General features: G+C 42.0%; 1 protein-coding gene across 1 annotated transcript in view; it reads right to left on the reverse strand.

Annotated features, from left to right (window-relative positions):
- The window catches only part of Ube3c (ubiquitin protein ligase E3C), a 93,349-nt gene that overhangs the window by 67,252 nt on the left and 5,453 nt on the right, over nucleotides 1-20,644 (reverse strand). Inside the window, exons 2-5 of the mRNA XM_071610638.1 lie at nucleotides 7,990-8,043; nucleotides 5,068-5,142; nucleotides 4,484-4,630; nucleotides 115-230 (exon numbers count right to left, since the gene is read on the reverse strand). Of these exons, the coding sequence (XP_071466739.1) occupies nucleotides 115-230; nucleotides 4,484-4,630; nucleotides 5,068-5,142; nucleotides 7,990-8,043 (392 nt within the window). The remainder of the gene's footprint in view (nucleotides 1-114; nucleotides 231-4,483; nucleotides 4,631-5,067; nucleotides 5,143-7,989; nucleotides 8,044-20,644) is intronic.

Consider the following 20,644-nt stretch of genomic DNA (forward strand, 5'->3'; position numbering starts at 1 on the left):
CAAAGTCCTTCCATCCAAAATAAAACAAAAACATGGAAAAGCCACTGTCTTAGAAAACGAAAATCAAATTTAAGGTGCCCAGCGCTGGTCAGGTTGCCGACAGGGACAGTTTACCTGCAACAGAGGCTCATGAGCCTCTTTATCTGAAATAAGCATGTCGGTCTCTCAGATCCGTCCAGTTGCTTGACAAACAGGGAGCTGTGTTTAATTAAGTTCTGATACAGCCATATCTAGAATAATAAAATACACAAAACGTAATTCTCAATCCATAAAATTTAAATGTTTGCCAATTTACATAGTAGCAATACACACTTAGACCTAATCAAAACCTGATAAGTAAGGTTCCTGAGTCTGGCTTTGCTTTTGGTACTTGCACTTTCCACCTTTAAATAATACATCCATGGTAAGGCTAAATTAATAAAAATGTTACTTAAAAAAAGTGCACTTAAAGCTCATGTCCATGTCAAATCAGTTCATTTGCAAAAATCAGCAAGCATCATTGAAAAATACAAGAGAAATACAGCAGACCCTGAAGTTACAAGAGACAGTTGTTTCTTTTCTTTTCAAATATTTTTTTAGTTGTTGATAGACCTTTATTTTATTTATTTTTATGTGGTGCTGAGAATTGAACCCAGTGCTTCACACGTGCCAAGCAAGTTCACTACCGCTGAGCCACACATCTGTCTTTTTTACCTCTTCCCTTTGGCACACACCTGCATGTGTGCGTGTGCATGTGCAGTTGCCTCAGCACCCTGGTTCTTCTGAATGCTTCTGTTCCTTAGCAGAAGACAAGCATACGGCTCCATGCTTCCCAACAAAAGACCAGGTATATGACAGGAATGGAATGTGACTGGTGGATGAGTTCAGCAGGGGAACTGGATTCTGTCCCTTGCACCCAGTTTGCACAAAGCTGCTGTAAGTGATCTGAAAGCGCAATACTTAGGAAGAATCCCCTCTACTTCCTCTAGGATACTCTTGTGAAGTGAGCTATTCTATTTTTTCTATTCCTAAGATCCATTTACAACCAGCTGGAATTAAAAGATGGCTTCCTAAATGTGGCTAGTTATGAATGTGTCACAAATAGTTTCTACTTTCACGTTAATGCTTGTTTGAAATAAAATGCAATTAGACACTATAAATAACAGAAGAACACTATGAAAAACAAATTAGAGCCTGTCCTAAGTTGGAGGGAAATAACTGACCTGCTCTGCATCTGTGTGAGCTGACTACACATGTATAACCCTGAAGCGCCAACAAGATCCAAATACTTCCCACATATCCCCACATAGTTCATCTTAAATTTTGCAATACCTATTAACAAGTTAAAATAAGATGTACAGCAAGAGGCTGGGGTTGTAGCTCAGTGGAGTGCTCACATGCATGAGGCCCTGGGTTCGATCATCAGCACCACATAAAAATAAATAAACAAAGATACTGTCCATCTACAACTAAAAAAAATTTTTAAAAAAGATATACAGAAAGTATAACATTATAAAAATGACAGATGGACAATCATAGAAACTGTAGGAATCAGGTATCTCATCTGTTAATCAGCTAGTCATGTCTGACATTGAGGGGGTAAAAAAAACAAAACAAAACAACAACAACAACAACAAAACCCAAAGTGGGGCTGGGGTCATGGCTCAGTGGTGGAGCATTTGCCTAGCCATGTGGGAGGCACTGGGTTCAATTCTCAAGCACCACATATAAAAATGAAAAAATGTCCATTGACAACTAAAAAAGAAAGAAAGAAAGAAAAAAACCACAAAGCAATAGTGATACTATACTACACTACACTTGACCAGTTTCTAGAAAAGTTTTGTGTGAATTTCACCATCTTGACAGACATACTGTTATTATCCAGAAAGTCACACCATGGCAAACTGAATTGTTTGACATTTTGTTGTTTTCATGTAGTAAAGGCAAATGGGCAAAGTTTTAAAAACCGTCTCCTCCGCATCCTGTCTCAAGGGTCAACTGAGGCTCTCTTTTGTGTGCGCACACACTGGGGGTTAAACTCAGGGCCTTGCGTGCGGGGCAACACTACCAATGGGCTATGTCCCCAGCTACTCAACTAAGGCTCTCCATCGTAAGGCTCTAAAGAAGTGAACCAAGGAGGCCCGAAGATGTGGAGGAGCCAGGCAAAGATGGTATAAAACGGAGGCAAAGCAAAGGCTCTCCCAGGATGATGCCAGGCAGGCAGAGCACACGACAGGCCCAGTGCTGGTGCCCTGGAGATGCAACTTCTGGAGGTGGAGAAAGGCTGGACCAAGGGAATCAGAACCAAGCAACTGAGAAGCAGGTGAACTGTACACCAAAAAATGCAGGATTACAGCACACTAACTCAACAGAACTATTTTAAGTCATGATTCTAAAAAAAATAAATTAAGAGAGGAGGTGAGAATGGGGAGCCTATTTACTTTTTTGCATCAAGTAGCTTTGAAAAACTATCAAAGGAGGCCCCACACTTGATCTTAGGAGTGGGAATTAGGGAACTAAAAGGGACAGGGGACGTTTTCCTGATGGAAGCTCTTGCGTTTTTGTTAGCAAATTAAATAGAAAACACTCAAGTTTACTTTTACTGTATGAACCAGGTTTGGTGACACTGCACTTAGCATTACAGGATCTGCATATGAGCTACAGGTTTGTGCATACGTGCCTGAAGCCTGGTGTTAAGGTGCACATTTACTTCCAAGTTTTCTCTGGCTGCAGGTCTGTGCCGGCTCACATTTAGAAACCACATGGGGACTGCAGACTAGATCTTACACACACAAAGAAACAGTGCTCTGGAGAGAACCTCAAGTCACACCTAGCACCTGGGTGTCTGTTCCTAGGTCAGCCCTGTCTGGAGAGTCAGACTGCCTGCCCTCAGTCCCCTCCCTTGTCTCACAAACTGCAGACAGGAAGGAAGCCTTTGAAAAGCTTGCTATTAGCAACGTCTAAGGTGAATGAACTGCGGCTGGGCTGCTGCAGATGGGCTCCTGTCACAGAGAGCTCTTTCCATGCCCAGTCCCACCTGCTCAGCTCAGGCAGCAGGGTGGGCTTCAGGCCAAGCTCTATCCCAGACCTCTGTAGCCGTCTATGTTTATTTCACATGGGGATCTTTCTAGCATGCACAGTTTGTAGTGCAGAAAATGTTTTTTCTGTACACTGCGGACCCACCTTTTAATATAACTTGGAATTTCTATTATAGACAGATAATAATTTGTTTGTTGGTTGGTACCAGGGATTGAACCTAGGGGTGCTCAGCCACTGAGCAAGGTCTCACTAAACTGGTGAGGCTAGCTTTGAACTTGCGATCCTTCTGCTCAGCCTCCTAAGTTGCCAAGGTGCACACATTACAGTTGCGCACCACCCTGCATGGCACAGACAAATAATAATCTCTAAGCATAAACATACACTTGACTTAACAATCACATACAAATGTTTTTATATGTGCTAGAAAATGAATGATTAAAATCCGCCCCCCCCCCCCTTTTAAAAGATTATTCATCAATGGATTTATATGTATTTTCCACAATTAATGCACACTGGTTCTCCTAACCATAGCAAAAGCCCATAAAATTTTTTAGAGAAATACATTTGCGTTTCAGATGTTTTTAAAAAAAAAAAAAGAGTCCAGGGCTGAGGGTGTAGCTCAGTGGCACAGTGCTTGCCTGGATGTGGGAGGCCCTGGGTAAATAAATTAGAGACCATATATTCTGGAGGTTGCTATTGTAAATACAGATGAACATGATGTGATAGAGAGATGGTCACAGTGAGCTGAGGCAGAGGTGTGGAGGGCTATGTCTGAAGAGCTTGCTGCTGACTGTGCAGTAGGTGGGGCACACTGGAGGGAGTCCACATGATATACTTTTTAAAAAAAATTTTTTAATTGTAGTTGGACACAATACCTTTATTTTATTTATTTATATATGGTGCTGAGGATTGAACTGAGGGCCTTGCACATGCTAGGCGAGCACTGTACCGCTAAGCCACAACCCCAGCCCCTATACTTTTTTTAATATTTGAAATTTTCTATAACAACAAAAACAAAAAAAATGAGAAGCCTATTAAGATGTATACTAGATTTTAAGAAGTAAAATACATCACCACAGGTGACCTACTAGAATTGGCTGAGAAAAGTCCATGAGGGCTCAGGTACCCTGGAGGGGATCTGGCTAGTTCTACCTCCTTTTTTTGTAGTACAGGGATTGAACTTAGGGGCACTTTACCACTGAGCCACATTTCCAGGCCTTTTAATTTATTTATTTACTTAAATACAGGGTCCTGCTAAGTTGCTGAGCTGGCTTTGAACTTGAGGTCCTCCTGCTCCAGCCTCCTAAGTTGCTAGGATTCCAGGCCTGAGTCACCAGATCCTGACAAGACCTGATTCTTGATCAGATACTCACCATGTACATGTTAAGGAAAAAAAAAAACAAAACAAAACACAAAGCCCCCAAATACATACACCAAGACAAGCGAAAATATAGCAAACACTCACCAATCGTTTTGCATCTTCGCTTTGTTTGTAAAAAAACAGAAGCTGCCTTACCAGGAGGGTAAGATTGGGGGCACTAGTGACGGAGAAAGTGCCACCAGACTGTGCCAAGTGTGCGCAGCGATCGAATGCACTTCTCTGGAGGGAGTACTGAAAGGAAGGAGCAACACGTAAGCATGAATTCAGAAGCAGAACTCTCCACACCTAGGCAGATGTGCTCACGGGTTGGTGGAAACCCTCAGACGACCGAGTCGCTGTCAGAAGGCTGTGTAAAAGGTGCGACAAAGCATCAAGACCTCGGACTCGCATCAAGACCCTGGGTGCCCACTACAAGTACCTTTATTCTATTGTGATTATTAGTTGTGGTTTGTATTTTACTACTTAAAAATCACCTAAAAATTCACTTGTCTATAAATCTTTGTATAAATATAACTAATACAACTATTTATTAAGAAAAAATACTACTACCATTAACGTTAACTTTCAGGTAGAAAAAAATACATAAAAAATGATACTTATAATAAGGCAATATTTAAAATAAGCTCTTGCAGATCCTTCTAATATTTGTGTTTTACAAATAAACTTACTTGCTGTTTTCTGTCTCTGTAGCCTCGAATAAATGACTGAATAATTATTGCATTTTTTAATCTTCGCCTTTCTTCCTGAATAATGGAGGAAGAAAAGAGCAATTGGTCAGAATCAGTGAATCACATTAACTAGTAAACAGTTTTAAAAAATAAAAGCCATGTAATTCACACTGTAACATTCATCCTTTTTTTTTTCCAAATATTTTTTAGTTGTCAATGGACCTTCACTTTATTCTATGCAGTGCTGAGAATCGAACTTGGAGCCTCACACGTGCTAGGCAAGCACTCTACCACTGAGCCCCAGCCCCAGCCCCCCATAACACCCATTCTTTACAGTCACCAACACTGCACACACTTCTAGATTATTCAGAACCATGTGGCCATCCCACTAACCTTAGAACAACTCACTTCCCAAGAAACCCTGTGCAGCAACAACCCTGCCTCATTCCTGGCTGCCACCCACGGACACAACACATTTCCTGCCTCGCTGGAGTCTCCTGTCCCATGCACTTTGCATCATGGAGCCATACAACACTTGCTGCTTGGGTCTGCCTTTTTGCACAGTTCATGAACACTGAATCACGTGTCAGTACTTCATTCCTTTTTATGGACAAGTAATATTCCATTGCATGGACATCACACTTTTTGTGTACCCCTTTATGTGTGGAGGGGCATTCAGGCTATTTCCACTTAAGGCAATTAAGAAGACTGCTGCTATGAACATTCATTCTAGGTTTCTTGTGGACACAAGGTTTCATCTCTCTTGGGTACACATTCGGGTGCCCACTATGCACCAGCACCACGAAAGGACCTTCACATCCCTTCTCAGGATGACCTACAGGTGAGCACTGCTCCTGCTGTGTAGCTGCAGAATCTGACACTACCGTGAGGATGAGCAGCACAGAGCCTGAGGAGCCGGGGCTCAAACCCAGGCGCGACCCTATGGCCTGCACACCTGCAGACCCCAGCACTCAGCCACTCCTGGGACTCCAACACCACAGAGTCCTGCTGGGGCCAAAGGCCTGCATCTCAGGTGCCTGACAGGCAGCTCCCAGTCCCACCCTGCATTAGTTAAAGGTGACTGTGTCCCTCTCCTTACTCTCTGCCAAAAGCAAAAAAATAATGTTCTCTATACCCACAGAAGGTTCAATTATGAGAATTTAAACATTAAAAACCTAGGCTGGGAGGCTGGGGCTATAGCTCAGGGATTAAATGCTTGCCTAGCATGTGTGAGGCAGTGGGTTTGATTCTCAGCACCACATAAAAATAAATGAACAAAATAAAGGTCCTGTGTCCATTCACAATTAAGATGATGATGATGATGATGATAAAAACTTAGCCTGGGATGTGTTGCTCAGTGGTAGAGTGCTTGCCTAGCATGCACAAGGCCATGGGTTTGATCCTAGCATTGCCCCCTGCTCTAAATCAACTGGTTAAAAATCTAAACTGTGTTCAAGAACAACAAACGATGATAGTTGGAGAATATATAAAAGAATTTAAAAAATCTAGAACTGAAAAGTGAAATTAAGAATTTAGTGATAAATTTAACAATTAGACACTGTGAAAGAGATAATTTGTAAATCAGAAGTTAGGTCACAAGAAAATATCCAAAATGAAGAACAGATGTGTGCAAGAATAAACATACAGAAGAGCATATAGGAAACATACACAAAGATGGATCCTGTTTCCAGCCTGCACCCAAGAAGGAGAAGAGTAAGAATGGGATCACGTATTGACAGAAGAAATAATGGTGGGGCATCTCCCCAGACAGATGGAGAATGCCAGCAACAAAGAGATGACTTCCTGGGTCGAGCAGGGATTCTGAACTACTAGAAACACCTGATATTTTTGGAGACATTTTTTTTTTGGTTGTTACAATTTTGGGGAGGAAGTGCTGCTGGCATCTGGTGGGTCAAGGCCAGATATCCTTCAATGCACAGGACAGTCCCCACCACAATCGATATCTGATCAAAAACAACAGTGATATGAGTCAAAACCTCTGCACTGCTGTTGCTTTAAGTGGGAATGTTCTCCCTCTAGCTTCCCAAAGGCAGCTGCTGCTTCATCCTCAGGTTCTACCCTCTACACACTCCTCAGAGAGCCCTTCCCCTAAGCTCCCGTCTCCCACAGGTCCCCAATTACTAGCTGTGATATACCACCTTGCAGCTAAGTACTACCTGCTGTCCTGGCCAGTGCCTGCTAATATCCACTGGAGCAGGAGCCTGTCTCACCTACCACCTGTACACCCAATAAGAAGAGTAGTACCTGACACAACATGCTCTTGATAATTGTCTGTGAGATGCTCAAACAAGTTGCTAAAATAACAAGAAACTACTTAGAGAAGTAGGTCCTAAGATACCACAGCTGCTGATTAACCAGCAGTATTTTAGGAAATTATCTTCAGAAAGATGCAAGATATACCATCAGCTGCTTTCTGTTTTTACCCTCTTCATAAGTAGCAAAGGTACATGCTTAAGGATGAGTTTTTCTCCCTTAACTTGAAGAAACTCAGCACTGTACACTAACCTCTTCCTAGATCTTCTGGAAACCTTCCCATAAGCAACAAAGCCAATTAAAATCCCACATTCCATTTCCAGTGGACTTGGCCTTGTTATAGATAGACACAATGCCTTTATTTTACTTATTTATTTTTACGTGGTGCTGAGGATCGAATTCAGTGCCTCACACATATTAGGCAAGCACTCCACCACTGAGCTACAACCCCAGCCCCTGGACTTGGAGGCCTTTTTGGCCCATCTTTTCCTACAGTGGTTCCAGAATAAACGTTGTACTTCAAAGTCCAACACACCCAAAAGTGTTATACTAAGTCCCCCAACCTACAACAGATGCAACATACACAGGCTATTTCAAATGCTGCAGGAAAACACCCATCTGTGAAGAACATCACCAAGCTACCATTACCTCTCTTTTCCTTCTTTCTTCCTGAGTGCGATGTAAAAGAGAAGCCTTTTCTTCCTGAATCCAAAAAGAGAGAAAAGGAGGTTATAATTTAAAAGGAGAAAACACTCTCATACAACGATCATAGAATATTTTCACCCAAAAGTGATTCTAGGGTAGGGCTGGGATTGTGGCTCAGTGGCAGAGCGCTTGCCTTGCATGTATGAGGTACTAGGTTCGATCCTCAGCACCACATAAAAATAAATAAAATAAAGGTATTGTGTCCATCTACAACTGAAAAAAAAATGATTCTAAACATCATATCAAATTATCTGACTGAATCAGATGACCAGTGAGAGGCACAGATGTTAAATGGTAATTTGGAGACCAGAGACTAAACTAAAGCCAGCATTTCAGCAGCTTCCTAAGTGTAAGACCTGATGTATGAAAAATCAAATGCACAAGTGAGTACAACTAGGGAAATCCGAGAGAGATCTGTGTGCTGCAACAATGCCAATGTTCTGGTTGTGACATCAACTGCAGTTCTGCAAGCTGACCCACCCGGGGCCTGGACATGCGAACAGGGCATCTCCACGCTGCTCCTAACAGTTACAGTGGGTCTACAAGGATCTCCAGGAAAATGTCAATGAAAAGTCAACTTCTTTACTGTCAGTAAATAAAAAAGAAAAATTTCACCCTAAGTAAAACTAAATTGTGGGGCAGGGACTGCAGTTCAAGGGCAGAACACTCGCCTAGCATGTGTGAGGCACTGAGTTCAAGCCTTAGCACCACATAAAAATGAAACAAATAAAGCATGCTGTCCAGGTACAACTACCAAAAAAAAATTTTTTTTTTTAAATATAAAGTTAAATCTCTTACAAGGTATACCTATCAGAACAATGTCAGAGTAATTAAGCCAAGTTAAAACAATATATTGATATGTGAACACACGATACACAGAATCCAGTTTCCTTGCTATCAAGATACAAAGTCAAAGATCCTCCCAGATATTCTCTAATATAGAAAACTAAAAAAAAAAAAAAAAGCCCTTATTACAGGTCCAGATGCAAAATAAATAGAAAATGGTTTTAAGCTTATTTTAAAATATTTACCAGTGTACTAAACATTACTCTTTAAATTGACTTTTAAAACTTTTTAGACAGAAAAGTTATAAAAATTAGTATCAGCTCCCTTATCCCTTACATGTTCTATCTACTTTCTCATATGACCAAATGTAATCATCTACAGGAAATTAAAGCTGGTGCCACGTGCCAGTACGGTGACTCATGGTGGAGTACTCCTGGAATCCCAGCCACTTGGGAGACCAAGACAGAAGGATCCCAAACTCAAAGCCAGTTGGGGCAACCTAGCAATCCCTTGTGTCAAAATTAAAAAATAAATTTTAAAAAAGGGCTGGGGCTGTAGCTCAGTGGCAGAGTTCTTGCGTACCATGTGGATTTGAGCCTTAGCAACATATACAAAACAATAATAATGATAATAATATAAAAAGAGCTGGGGGTGTAGCTCAGAGGTGCAGCCCCCCCTTCAGTTCCCAGTAGTATCCCCACCCCCCACAAAAAAAACACACAAAAACCAAACAAAGCAAAACCTGGCACAATGTTACTAACTGCACATGTACTTGATAAGAAATACATTTCATTTTCCACTAGTTCTAGAACCCTGTTAAAAGCCTCATGAAGGCAGGACACCATCTTCTGCCCAGATGCACTTGGTTAGTTCTTCTTAATCTTCAGTTTTTTCTTATCTTTAATTTTAACAGTTCCTCTTTGTCTTTCATGTCCTGAAGCTGCACTCAGTCTGAGTTTTTTCAACTTTCTTTCATGATCTAACCCTTATACAATACTAGTATTAGATTTTAATCCACAGGGGAGAGAGAGAGAGAGAGAGTGTGTGTGTGTGTGTCTCCATGATTCCATACTTACCTCCTCTTCATGGGATGGTAAGTGTGTAAGAAGAAAAGAGTCATGGAACACATAATAAATGCTACAGACGAGATCCACCGATGCATGCTCAAACCACGGGCACAAGTTTCAGGAGAAACAGGATGTGCTGGTCTCAGAGTCTCTCTCTCAAGATATTCGCCAACTACCAGGGGAGCTACGGTCAATTTCCACTGGAAAAGCCCTAAGTGACTGGGATACACCCCCAGTTACAAAACATGACCAACACTTGATACAACAGGAAGGACAGTAACTGTTTCGGTAATCTTGCCAAGAAAGCTTTTTAACTTAAATGTATTTATTTCAGGGGGAAACCCTGTATATCTCTATACTATATGGAAACAGTATCACTTGTCATTATTAGAAAACCCTCTTGGAAATAAACACAATGAAAACAAAACTGCATTGCATATAGTTAGATTTTAATAACTAAATCTGAATTACATAATAATCTAATAAATTCATTTATGAAAAGCCCCATGAAATGAGGCTCCACAGAGCAACAAAAACTCCTCATAATCATGATAAAGAGAAAGAGGTACTAGGTTGCTTAGTCTAAGAGGAGGACAACTACTTTTAACATTCTGATTATCAACCAACACAGAACCTAACTCAGAGGTCCATAATTGGGTCAGGCAAATGGCATTTGTCACCTTCTTTGGCAGAACTGGATTCTGAATCCCCCCACCCACCCACACACACCAGTTTAAAAACCAAAACTCTCTGGGGCTGGTCCAACTGTGCCCTTCTGCATAGTGCACTGCCCAGTAAAGGAGCAGGGGAGGCTGTCTTGCCTTGCGCCACTGCCCACTGGTTCAAGAAACTCAGAAACTTAACTCTGTACTATTCTTGGGGTTTCTCACAACTCCTTCCCTGTGCTGAGGTCTGCTTCCCCTGGGAAGGGTCACTTCCCATCTTCTTTTTGGGCTGACACTCCACAGAATCTGTCTCCCAGGCTCCAGGCGAGGCTTCCCTGCAGCCTTCAGCTGGGCAGGAGGGGGGCCCTGACTTCCTAAGGCTGGCGGGGTCTGGTGGGGTCTGGTGCCCCGCCATCATCTGGTCTTTTTGAAAACTGTTTTTGAATTGGGAATCATTGTGCATTCTGTTTTAAAAGCTTATTGGTGGCTGATACTGTTTTACTTGCATATGTGAAACTGATTGCTCTTAGGTTTTCATATAGACTCTTATGCAGGTCTACCCAGAAAGAGAAAACCACACATCCTGTTGGCTCTGCATTATTCACAGATACTTCTGTTCACTTTTAATATTTTCTTTTACTCCTCGGGAAGTGTTTGAGCTGACCAGTGTGTGAATCAAGTAAAATGTTAGTGGTGTGTTAGTGTGCCAGAGCCAGGAGGCATGGATCAGGGCTGGCATGAAGCTAGATGTTTTGTTTGCATACCTAAGGGGAGTAGGTGTTTGCTGTCTTGCCTCTGTGACTGCCAGATTTGACCAGAACAACAATAGAGGAGGAGAAGTCTATTTGAGGGCTCATGGTTCCAGAGGTGGCAGTCCACTGACAGCTGCTTTATTCCTCAGGTTTCCAGATAAGCCAGAAAAATGTGGCGGAAGAGTGTGGCAGAGGGAAGCAGCTCACACGAAGATCAGAGTCTCCACTCTCCAGATACAGATACCTACCCCAAAGTTATGCCCCCAGTGCCCCACTTCCTCCAGCCACACCCCACCTGCCTTCAGTTACCACTCAGTTAATCCCATTAGGATTAAGACCCAATCACTCCCCCTTAGATCCTTCTCACTACTGTCTCACCCAAACCATAACAGCTGCTAATGAAAGATAACCCCAAAACATGAAACCGCCTGCCTCACATTTTTTAATCAAGATGTTAGTAACAAAAAAAAAATTATAAATGGCTAGCAGTAAATTTGAGCATTTGGCTTTATGAAAATTATCATGTGATTTAAAAACATTTAGTGGTAGATGGACACAATACCTTTATTTTACTTATTTATCTATTTTTATGTGGTGCTGAGGATTGAACCCAGTGCCTCACACATGCTAGGCAAGCGCTCTACCACTGAGCCACAACCCCAGCCCTTATACTTCAGTTTTTGACCATAAAACTTTTTATGTTCTGATGCTTTAATTAAATCTAAACTATTAATGTCATGCTATTATATAAAGAAAGCAGTTCTCCCCATTTAAAAACTTCTAAGTGGTATCTGTGAAATTTGACCATCTTTAATTTTCTGAGAAGAAAGATAATGTGCCTCATGCTCACAGAGCAAATAGTGAAGTTTGTGGTTTATATGTTTTAGGGTGGGCAAGGGTTGCAGCTGTGGTGTGAGATAGCTTTGAAAGAACCAGGCGTGCTCTGAGAACAGTCAGCCAACAGGGTGCCTGGGTTAAAGTGTCGGTGAAGCTGTGCATCACTGCTGCGAGGCACCTGGCCCTCCAGCCCTGAGTGTGAGGGAGCAAAGGGAACTGGGCCGAGCTCTTGCCTAGCATGTGTGAGGAATATGAAAACAAATAAATAAAATAAAGGTATGGTGTCCATCTAGAACAACAAAAATAAATAAAAAATAAAAAAGGAAGAAAAAGAAGGATGCAAAGACCTTAGTTTATTTTACCGATAAATTTGACTACATAGATATTCAAATTTTCTACCCAAGGTTAAAGACAGTGACAAAGTCTATAATATCACAAAAATAACTATTTGTAAAAGCATTCAATATGAAAAGACCAACAATAAAACAAAAATTAACCAAAGATACAAACAGTGTAAAGAGAAATGAAAATCTTTAAAATATGAAAACCTCAACTGTAACGGCACACATGCAAGGGTCTTCACTGCAATGCTACTTGAACTAGAGAAGAACAAACAATACCAAAAAAAAAAAAAAAAAAAAAACTGAAAACCACCTAAATAGGATTAAAATATATGAGAGCCAAACCGCAGGAGCAGGTTTGCAGGGCAGCAGGTCCTGTGCTGGCTGGAACCACCTCCTGACACACCACCAAGGGGACGGGAGGGCATGGAGCCAGGACCCCAGCCTCTGTTCCCCAGGAAGAGGCATCTGCCGACATGCTCAGGGGGCAGCTCTGGCCCCTGTGAAGCCCAAAGCCTGAGTCTGAGGGAAGAGCCAACCCTGGGGAGACAGGGGCAGGAGGGAAGGAATGAAGACTTTCAGCAGCTTGCTTGAATGTTTATTCTGAATTATCACCCTTGGACATGTACCTCTTATTTTCCCATGTTTTCAGAATACAAAACTAAGGAAACAATAAGAAATTAAAGTTTTAAGAACAGCTCGATAACCAAGAAGTTCCTAAGTACGTGTCTGGGAGAAGAAGACCAACAACCCACTGAGACTGGGAGAAATGTCCTATCACATTATAGTCAGGAGAGCACATTTAAAACTAAGCAAAATGGGACTGGGGTTGTGGCTCAGCAGTAGAGCGCTTGCCTGGCATGTGCAAGGCCCTGGGTTCAGTCCTTAGCACCATGTAAAAAGTAAACAAATAAAATAAAGGTATTTTTAAAAAATAAAAAATAAATAAGCAAAATGCAGTTTAAATCGCATTTTCATAAATTCCAAAAGATGTTCTTTTCTTACATCAGAATTTAATGGTAAACATAGCACTATTCCAGGGTGGGGGGCAATGGAATTGAACCAGAGGCACTTTATCTCTGAGCCACATCCCCAGCTCTTTTTCACTTTGTCTCTCTCTTTTTTTGTCAATGGGACTTTTATTTTCTTAAATATTTTTAGTTGTAGATGGACACAATACCTTTATTTTGTTTATTTAGTTTTTTATGTAGTCCTGGGGATTGAACCCAGGGTCTCACACATACCAGGCAAGCACTCTACCACTGAGCTACAACCCCAGCACCCCAGCTCTTTTTTAAAATTTATTTTTTTAAGACAGGGTCTCACTAAATTGCTTAGGGCCTTGCTAAGTTGCTGAGGCTGGACTCAAATTTGCTACCCTCCTGCCTCAATCTCCAGAGCCACTGGGATTATGGGCATGTGTCCTTGCACCCAAGAATGGCACTATTTTAATACCAAATCCACAGTCTTTTTGTATCCATCAATAGGGAAGTGATTATCTTAAGGGTGCCATAATCCAAGCAATGGAACATTATGCATCCATTAAAAGTAACAGACATGGGGCTGGGACTGTGGCTCAGAGGCAGAGAGCTTGCCTCACGCCTGTGAGGCATTGGGTTCGATCCTCAGCACCACATAAAAATAAATAAAATAAAGGTATTGTATACATCTACAACTAAATGTGTGTGTGTGTGTGTATAAATATAAAATAAAAGGCATAAAAAAGTTCCTGCGGGATCACTAAGATATAGTGTGAGGTGAAGAATGATTCATTCTCTTACTCATTCTGAAAATAGGGGAGATGTTTAATCATGTTTAGACCAATTCTGAAAGGACACCAAGGAAACAGCCACAGTGGGAAGCGAAGGGTCTCAGTAAAAGAAGATGTCACCCTGTGCCCTTTAGAAGGTCTTCTTTAAATTTCCCCTCAATTAAAAAAATTTTTAAATTTTAAAGGCCACTAACTGGAGATTGGAAACATTTTTAAAGCAAGGAAAATTAGTGATAATCTACCCAACTTTCTCTTATCAAGAATTACAACTTTCAGATTGCAAGATGTGACCAAGAGAGCCCAGAAACGGCGAACAGCTACGCCACAGTTGGTAGTTCAACATTTCTTCAGGTTCCTCTCATACCTGACAGTTCTGACTTTTGCTGTAAACTTCTCCCACAGGAGAGAGATGTCCCAGAAACCATGCTACCTGCCAACACACTAGTTTACTAACACTTTTAACATAATCAGGCAACCTAAAGCTACATCATAAAGAAACTGAGTTAAAAACATAGAACGTTTTAAAAATGTTTTCTAACAATAAAGTTTTATTTTAAAAGCTGTTGTGCATGTTTTCATAGGACGTGAAAGCCCCTGTCTCTGCTCCTGCAGGTACAGGAGTGCACACTTCAAACAGGAGGCAGACACCGGGGTGCAGGCTAGACAGAGCCTCCGATTCACTCGGGGATGAGCAGACCAGAGCTCACACGTCCAGCACAGTGGGTTCCACTCTTCTCTCATGGTACAGACACCTCTGCCTCACAGAACATGGAAGGTTAACTGAGAGGTCCCATGGAAGGCGTCCTGCAACAGGGGTTAAGTACTGAATACTGAGCACAGCAGAGTATCTAGCTGCAACAAATAAGGACTGAAAGAAATCACTGGGGCTGGGGCTCACTGTATCTTCACTCTGCAGTGAAAGAAAGATGCAGGGACAGCTCTTAACAGCATAGACCAGGGAACAGAAATCCACATAATTTCTCCAGAGAACAAAGTGTTTCAAGAGCCTTAATAACATGCAAGCAGTTCAACTTCTTTCTGCCATTTATCCTAAAAAACAATTAAAAATTGCTGGCTATCATGTTGATCACAATAAAACAGAAACAACCTAAAAATCCCCAAATAAAGGATAAGCATGTATAGCTTATACAAAGCTCACACAATAAGCATGCACAAAAGCTTTTAAAATAAAACTTTATTGTTAGAAAACATTTTTAAAACGTTCTATACTTGGTAGAGAGAACCAGGGGCATATAGCCCATGACCAACACAGAGATCAGGAACCATAGCAGGGCATCAAGAACTCAGGTGTTTCCTGAGGAAGGTGCAGCTACTCCCCATGGCCTGCTGTATGACATGCTGCCTTTATCCCCTCCCCAGTAAACTCTCAACATGACTGCATGACTGCTATCGTCCAAACATGGGCACAAACTTGGCCTCCCACTCTGCAGATGATGTCTCAATAATGGTATCCCTGGGGGTCCTGAGCCACCTTCAGAAACAGCAACGGGAATTTGAAATTAAAAAAACAAAACCATTTACACTGGCACCAAAATAATGCTTAGGCATGATTAAATCTAACAAAATATGTACAAGGCACAAGGCAAAACACAAAACCTTTTTGAAAGAAATAAAAGAAGAAATGAACAAGTTGGGTGCGATGGTGCACATCTGTAAATCCCAGTGACTTAAGAGGCTGAGGCAGAAGGATCGAAAGTTTCAGGCCAGCCTTGGAAATTCTGAGACCATCTCAAAATACAATAAAATGAATTGGAATGTGACTCTAGATTACCCCTGGGTTCAATCCCCAGTGCCACTAAAAATAAAAAAGGAAAGAAAAGGAAAAAAAGGAAGACTTGAACAAATGGAGAGCCCCTCATGTTCCCAGACTCAATATTGTCAAGATATCAATTCTTCTCAATTTGATCTATAGATTCAAAATTATCCAAGTCAGAATCACAAAGCAATTCTGTGAATACTAACAAAGTGGTGTGTGGAGGGACAAAGACTAAAGACAGCAAAGGGACTGACACTGTAAAACTACAGTGATCAAGATGGTGGGGTCTCGATGAAGAGGAGACAGGTCAATAGAACAGAAAAGCCAGAAACAGACTAGAAACAAACACACTCACAGAACACACCAAGCTGGTACAAGCCTCTACAGTGAAAATCACAAAACACTGACACAAGGAACTGCAGACACACATAGAAGAGGAAGACCTCTCAGGTTCACGGACTGAAGAACTACTGTTGGCCTGTCCTTAGGACCCCAAAGCAATTTACAGAAATCCCCATCAACACCAAGGACACCCCTCACAGATGGAGAAAAACAATCCTAAGACTCACGTGGATGCACAGAAGACCCAGTCGCCAAAGCTATCTTGAACAAAAAGAACAAAGCTGAGGCTCCACAAGACCTGATTTCAAGACGTGGTCGAGTGCCACACTGACCAAAACAGCATGGCACTGGCAGAAAAGCAGGCACACGGCACAGTGGGACAGACTGGGGACCCCAGAATAACCCGCCATCTACAGCCAAGTGATTCCCAACACAGATGTCAGAAACACTGGAGGAAGGACAGTGTCTTCAACAGATGTGCTGGGAAAAGGCGACACCCACGCGCCGAAGAACGACCTTGTCCACGCTCTCTCACCCTGTATGAAAATCAGCGCAGAGTGGATCAGGGGCTGCAGGTGGTGGTGCACGCCTGTAATCCTAGAGAAGAGGCTGAGGCATCTCGAGTTCAAGGCCCGTCTCAGCTACTTAGCAAGATGTCAACTCAAAATAAAAAAATAAAAAGGGCTGGTGGGGATGTAGCTCAGTGATTAAGCACCCTTGGGTTCAATCCCTGGTACCCCATGCCCCCTCAAAAAAAGTGGATCAATGACCCAAATTTAAGACCTGAAGCTATAAAATTTTCAGAAGGAAATGAGAGAGAACACTTCAGGATATTGGCATAGGCAGTGATATTTTTATAGAATCCCCAAAGCTCAGGTAACACAGTAAAAATACATAAATAGGATTCTGTTCAATAAAACAACTTGTGCACAGCAAAGGAGACAATCCACAGAGTGAAGAGACAACCACTGAATGGGAAAATCACCTGCCGGCTATTCACCTGATGGGTTAGTATCCAGAACACGTAAGCCTCTCAGGAAAAAAAATAAAATAAAATAGGCAATAATCTGAATAGACCCTTCTCAAGAAAACAGATACAAAAAGCCAACAAATACATGAAAAAAAATGCTCAAGGGCTGGGGTGGTGGCTCAGTGGTAGAGCGCTCACCTAGTATGCACAAGGCACTGGGTTCCATCCTCAGCACCACATAAATGTAAAATAAAGATATTGTGTCTACCTAAAAAAACTTAAAAATAAATATTTTTTTAAAAAATGCTCAATATCATTAGCCATCAGGGAAATGCAAATCAAACCCACAAAGAACTATGATTTCACCCCAGTCAGATTAGTTATTATGAAAGAGAAAAAAACAACAAATATTGGTGAGATTGTAAATCAGTTACAGGCATTATGGAGAACAGTACAGATGGTCCTCAAAAAATTAAAAACAGATTCATCTTCTGATCCAGCTACCAGGTACTCCCCTGAGTGTATATCCCAAAGAAATGAAATCAGCAGGGACTGGGGATGTGGCTCAAGCGGTAACGCGCTGGGTTCGATCCTCAGCACCACATAAAAAAATAAAGATGTTGTGTCCACCGAAAACTGAAAAATAAATATTAAAAAAAATGAAATCAGCATATCTAAGAGACGCCTGCATGCTCACACTTAATGCAGCACCCTCCACTGCAGCCAAGGGCTAGACTGGACCTGGGTGCCCACCGGCAGAGGAGGGACAAAGGAAATGGAGCACAGGTACACTCGGGCGGATCATTCAGCTCTAAGCAGGGCTGGAGGACAGCGAGTCGAGGGAAGTAAGCCAGACAGACAGGTGTGGGAGCCTGTCCTCTCCCAGGTGGATGCTGGAAGAAGCCAGCCTGGGTGTCCAGCAGTGAGGACGAGAGGCTGCGAAGGGAGGAGAGGGAACGCAGGGCGGCAGATCACAGGTACCAGGAGTGAGTTCTGGGGCTCCCAGCACAGGAGGGGTGACTTCAGTTCACCAGAACCTACTGTGCACTTCATGAGGAAGAGAGGAGAGGAGCCTGAAGGCTCCGTAGCAAGAGGTGACGGGGACCGGGGACAGAAAGGCTCATGGCCCTGATGTGACCAGTCCACGCTGGAGCCCCGTGTTGTAAAGGAGCACCCTTTTCAATACACACATGCCAATACAAAATCTAATTTAAAAAATGATTGTAAAATATAAAACTACTTGAAAATAACAGGAGAAAATCTAAGTGATGTTGGGTTTGGCAAAAACTTTTTAAACAACACTAGAAGCATGATCCATGAAAAAAAGATTTCATTAAAATTAAAAACTTCTAGCCAGGAGCAGTAGCTCACATCTGTAATCCCAACTACTCTGGAGACTGAAGCTAGAGGATCTCAGGTTCAAGGCCAGACTGGGCCACTTAGCAAGACCAAGTCTCAAAAATAAAAAAGAAAAAGGCTGGAGATGTGTAGCTCAGAGGTAGAATGCTCCTGGGTTCAATCTCCAGTACTAAATAAATAAAAGTAAAAAACAGACAACAACAACAAAAACCTTCTGTGAAAGACCCTCTTAAGAGAATGAACAAACAAGCCACAGGCTGGGAAAGAATATCTGCAAAGGACAGAGCTGAAAAAGGACTTGTATATAAAATACATACAAAATGTATATGAAAATTTCAAAACACAGTAATAAGAGATGGGTGCAGTGGTGCACACCTGTAATCACATCAACTTGGGAGGTCAAGCAAGTCAGAGGCCAGCCTCAGCAACTCAGCAAGACCCTGTTCTCAAAATAAAAAGGACTGGGGTATAGTTCAGTTAACCTGGTTAGGTGCCCAGGTTCAATCCCACATACAAACAACAACAAACAAACCCCAAAATGAAAACCACGACAATAAAAAAGCAAACAACCCAACTTAAACTTGGCAAAAGATCTACAGATACCTCATCAAAAAAGATACATAGATTGGCAAGCGGGCATATGAAAAGACCCTCAATACCAATGGCTAAAACCAGAATACTGACAACACCACAGGCTGACAAGGACGTGGAGCAACAGGAATGCGCAGTCACTGCTGGTGGGTGTGCAAAAGGCTGTAGTCACTGCTGAAGGCAGTTTGATAGCTTTCCACAAAGTGAAACATCTAGTTTTAACACAGAATCCCAAAGTGGTACTTCTTGGTATTTACCCAAATGACTTGGAACTGATGTCCATACAAAGATCTACACACAAATGTTTACAGAGGTTTTATTCGTAACTGCCAATACTTGGAAGCAATCATGGTGTTCTTCAATACAATATGTCCCTTACACAGGTGAGTGAATAAACTGTAATGCATCCACACAATGAAATACCATTTGGGGTTGGGGATTCAAAAAGACACAAGCAGATAAGCATACCGCAAAGTGAGAGAATTTGAACTGCAAAGGCCAAACCCACGGAATGCACAACACCAATAACAAAGTAAAGACTGTCAAGCCTGCCTGGCCATGCAGCCTGCGACCTTAGCTATTCAGGAGGCTGAGGCAGGAGGTTGCAAGTTCAAGGTCAGCCTGGGCAACTTAGCAAGGCCCTATCTTGAAATGAATTAAAAAAGGGCAGGGGCTGGTAGAGAAATTGCCTAGCATGCACAAACTCTGCGTACAAAGCCACAGAGACAAGGAAAAAAAAAATCTGTGGTTGCCAGAGGTTGAGGGGAGAGAAGGATAAACAGGCAGAACAGAGAAAGAAGATCTTGAGGGCGAGGACTTTATTCTGTGTGTGCTATAAGGATTGACAGATGTTACTGCACATCTGTCAGTCCCAAAGAACGCCCAACACATGCAGTGAATCTTATTTATACTATGGACTTCAGTTAACAATAATGCACTGACATAGGTTAATCAGCTGTCATAAGATCCACACTAAGGCAACATAATAACTGAGGAAGGGTAAGGCGCAAGACAAGGGGCACATGGGAAGTCTGCCATCTGCTCCGCTGTCTGCAAACCTAAACTGCTCTGGAAAACAATCTACTAGGTTTTGTTTTGTTTTGTTTTTAAGCCGTGGACAGTTGGACAGGGTGGCCATACCTATAATCCCAGGACGTGGGAGGATGAGGCAAGAGGGTAGCAAGTTCAAGGCCAATCTCAGCAACTTAGTGGGACTCCATTTAATAATAAAAAATTAAAAAAGGCTGGGGATATAGCTCAGTGGTAAAATGCCCCTGGGTTCAATTCTCAGAACAAACAAACCAAAAAAGACAAAAGAAGAAAAACAAGGAAGAAAGAGA

Source organism: Marmota flaviventris, chromosome 1, assembly GCF_047511675.1.
Source record: "Marmota flaviventris isolate mMarFla1 chromosome 1, mMarFla1.hap1, whole genome shotgun sequence".
NCBI classification, from domain to species: domain Eukaryota; kingdom Metazoa; phylum Chordata; class Mammalia; order Rodentia; family Sciuridae; genus Marmota; species Marmota flaviventris.